This window comes from Gracilinanus agilis, unplaced genomic scaffold (assembly GCF_016433145.1).
Source record: "Gracilinanus agilis isolate LMUSP501 unplaced genomic scaffold, AgileGrace unplaced_scaffold42083, whole genome shotgun sequence".
Taxonomy (NCBI): domain Eukaryota; kingdom Metazoa; phylum Chordata; class Mammalia; order Didelphimorphia; family Didelphidae; genus Gracilinanus; species Gracilinanus agilis.
In genome coordinates this window covers 1-3,737 of record NW_025375893.1, presented here as the reverse complement: position 1 = coordinate 3,737, position 3,737 = coordinate 1, and the positions used below count along the sequence as shown (strand labels likewise).

The 3,737-nt window shown below is 47.2% G+C and overlaps 1 protein-coding gene across 1 annotated transcript; it reads left to right on the top strand.

The window, feature by feature from the left end:
- Positions 1 to 365: 365 nt before the first annotated feature.
- Positions 366 to 1,705, top strand: LOC123255266 (histone-lysine N-methyltransferase EHMT2-like; the record flags this gene model as incomplete). The annotated part of the gene is made up of 5 exons (XM_044684099.1): positions 366 to 435; positions 719 to 937; positions 1,045 to 1,316; positions 1,419 to 1,503; positions 1,638 to 1,705. Coding segments are annotated over 5 exons (714 nt in total), but the record flags the coding sequence as incomplete, so codon positions are not given.
- Between the last annotated feature and the right edge of the window lie 2,032 nt (positions 1,706 to 3,737).

Genomic DNA, 3,737 nt, shown 5'->3' with positions numbered 1-3,737 from the left:
CGCCAAGCTGGGGGGGAGTGGGCGCTGGAGGGGGTGTCGCTCGGGGCCCCCGCGGCCCCGGGGACAAAGGGGGAGCGTCTCGTGCACCCGGGAGGAGGGGGCGGGGCCGGGGCGCGTTGGCCACGCCCCCTCCCCTCCTTTCTGCTCCCGGGATGCGGGGGCTACCGAGGGGGAGGGGGTCCCTACGGGCCCGGGGGAGAGGGCGAGGGCCACTTCCTGGGAGCCGAGGGAGAGGTCGAGGGACAACCCATCGGGGCCGGGGGAGGGGGCGAAGCCTGCTCTCTTCCGCCCGGACCCAGGCGTCCTGGGCTCCTCTGTCTCCAGCCGGGTTGACCAGTCCCCCTACCCCTTGTCTCCCCTCGCAGGGGGAGGCCCCTGGTGAGATGGGGGGGGCGCTGCTGCTGGAGAAAGAGCCTCGGGGAACTACAGAGAGAGGTAAGTCTGAAGTGCATACAGGATGTCTGACCTCAAGCCCCCTCCTCTTCCATATTGAGAAAGCACTTTTATTCCCACTACCTCCTTTTTTTTTCCCTACGTAGAAGGGACCCTTTCCCATAACCTGGCAAGAAAGTAAGCTACCTTTTCCTTTAGACTTCTTCCCTCCTTTATTCCTGGAGGGTATCCTGTTTCTCACACCTTTTTTGTGTGTTTCTTAGGGATCTTGGTATTTGTGATACTCCTCCCTACTTCCTAACCTTTTTTTTTATTATCTTTTCAGGTCTTAGCTCCTCAGGAGATAAGTCTCCTGGAGAGGAGACCCCACCTCAGGACCATCCAGAGCCTGTGGAACCCACTGGTCCCTCATCTCCTGCCTCAGTCACAGTGACTGTAGGGGATGAGGGTGCTGACACCCCAGTGGGGGCCACACCCCTCATTGGTGATGAACCAGAGAGTCCAGAGGGAGAGGAGGGCATTCACAGTGGTAGGATGTTGTTAGGTAAGGAGGCTAAGGGGTCTTGAGACTGGGGAATTCAAGGAACAGGGAGAATTGGGCTTTCAGGTCATACATTTTTCCCTCCTCTCTCTCCCAACCATGTTGTCCAGGCCATGCCACTAAGTCCTTTCCCTCGTCCCCCAGCAAAGGGGGCAGCGTCTGCCCAAGCCGGGCGAAGATTACCATGACAGGGGCCGGGAAATCACCTCCCTCAGTCCAGAGTTTAGCCATGCGGCTGTTGAGCATGCCTGGGGCACAAGGGGCTGGAGCTGGGCCTGAGCCTGCCCCTACCCCCACCCCTACCCCCACCCCTACCAGCCCTGAAGGGAAGCCCAAGGTCCACCGAGCTCGAAAAACCATGTCCAAACCAGGGAATGGACAGGTAAAGGGCCTATACAGGGAAGGGAAGAAGTATCTCTTGTAATAGGGAGAGGGAACCGGGAGGGGGAAAAGAGTCTTATTTTCCTTTCTGTGTGTTCCTCAGCCTCCGGTTCCTGAGAAACGACCCCCTGAAGTTCAGCATTTTCGAATGAGTGATGATCTTCATTCAATGGGGGATGTAGGAACAGGTACATCTTTCAACCATAGATTCTAACTTCTTTTTCATTCACACCATTGGGACATCAGCTAATTTTGGTATGGAACATCAAAAATTTTCCTGAGGTTTGAGAAGAAAAATCTCACTTGATTTCTTTACTTCTAGATGTTGCCAAAAGGAGGAAGCTAGATGTGGGAAGTGGAGGCCCCCACAAGAGAGGACCCCATGCCTTGGTAAGGATGCATCAGGGATAGGATCAAGGGGCCATGAGGAAGCTAAGAACAGAATGACAGCTCTTTTGAGGGGAAAATAAGATATCAAAAGGCATGGAACAAAAGGAGGCAAGTGTGGAGATAGAATATTTTAGTCCCATAGAGAAGGGCAGGGCAAGTCAGGGATCCACTTAGTTGAAGGCAGGAAAAGGGAAATTTGGGGGTAGTACAGATCTCTACACTTAGGTCTCTTTTATGGGTAGAGTACACTAGGTGATACAAATAAGAAAGATAGTTTCTGCCAACAAGAAAACTTTTAAGATCTAACCATGTCAGTCAGTCAACATTAATTAAGTTCCTACTATGTACTAAGTGATGAGGATAGAAAAAGAGACAAAATATAGCCCTTGCTCTCAAGCAACTTACATTCTAATGAAAAAGATGTCATGCATATAAATATATACAAAGCAAGCTATAATCAGGACAAATAGGAAATAATTAATAGTGGTAAGGCTCTAAAATTAAGAGAAGTCAGGGAAAGACTTCTAGTAAAAGATGGGATTTTAGTTGGGACTTAAATCAGGCAGGTCATTAGACAGAGTGGAGGAGGAAGAGCATTCTTGGCCTAGGAGACAACCAGGAAAATATGCCTGGATCCTGCAGATGAATTTCTTGTTTATAGAACAGCTGGGAGGCCAGTGTCACTGGACTGAAGAATACATGTTCAGAAATAAGGAATAAGAAGTCTAGGAAGACAAAAGGCTAGTTTATGAAGGGATTTGAATGCCAAACAGTGTTTTGAATTTGACTCTGGAGGCAATAGAAAGCCACTGGGATTTATGAAGTAGGGGAAATGATCAGACATGAGCATTTTCGAAAAATCACTTCAGTGGCTAAAGGGAAAATAGATTGAAGTGGGAAAAAATTTGAGATTGATGGATGCACTAATGGGCTAAGCAAGAAATGACAAGGACCTACATTAGAGTGGTGACAGTATCAGAGAAGAGGTTATATACAGAAGATGTTGCAAAGGTGAAATTGACAGACCTTGGCAACAGATTGGATATGGGAAGTGAGAGGGTAGGAGCAGTCGTGGATGACTTCCAAGTTGCCAGCATGAAGGACTGAGAAGATGGTGTTGCCCTCTACAGGAAAGGTTAGGGGCCTGGGGGAGAAATATAATGAGTTCCATTTTGGACACAGTCAATTTAAGATATCTACTGGACATCCAGTTCAAGATGTCTGAAAGACAGTTGGAGATAGGAGATTGTAAGTCAGCAAAGAGATTGGGGGCAGGATAGATAGATTTGAGATTGACATGGTAATTAAATTCATGGAGCTAATAAGATCAAGTGCAATAGTATATAGAGGGAAGAGAGCCCAGGACAGAACCCTGAAGGAAATCTTAGAGTGTTATCTGGAAGAGAATCCAAGTAGGTAGAACAAGAACTAGAAGAGAGGGGTGACTTGGGTGATGACCAACAATGTTACAAAAGCTACAGAGAAGTCAAGAAGTACAAGGGTTGAGAAAAGGCAACTAAGAGATCATTAGTAACTTTGGAAGAATAGATTCAGTGGAATAAGGCCCTAAATTAGATTTTAAGGGTTTAAGAAGATATTGAAAAGAAAGAGAGTAAAGGAACCTCTTCTGGATGATTTTTATTAGAGTTTAGGCACAAAGGGCAGAAAAGAGAGGAGGATAGTGGGGCTATAAGGGTCAAGTAAAGATTTTTTTCAGGATTGGGGAGACATGAGCATGTTTGTTGTCAGTAGGGAAAGATATAGCAGTCTGGGGAGAGGGTGAAGAGAAGTGAAAGACTGGGGATGACAGGGGGCAATCTGTTAAAGAGACAGGATGCAGTGGGATCATTTAAACAAGTAGAAGGGCTAGCCTTGTTAAGATAGCCACTTCATCATGCAGGATGAATGAAAGAGAAGAAAATAGTCTTATTAATACTGTTCCCCTACTCAGCAAACTCCAGTGGCTCCCTATTACCTCTAGGATAAAATAAACAATCTTTAGTTTTTAAAATTTGGCCCTTTAGATATATAT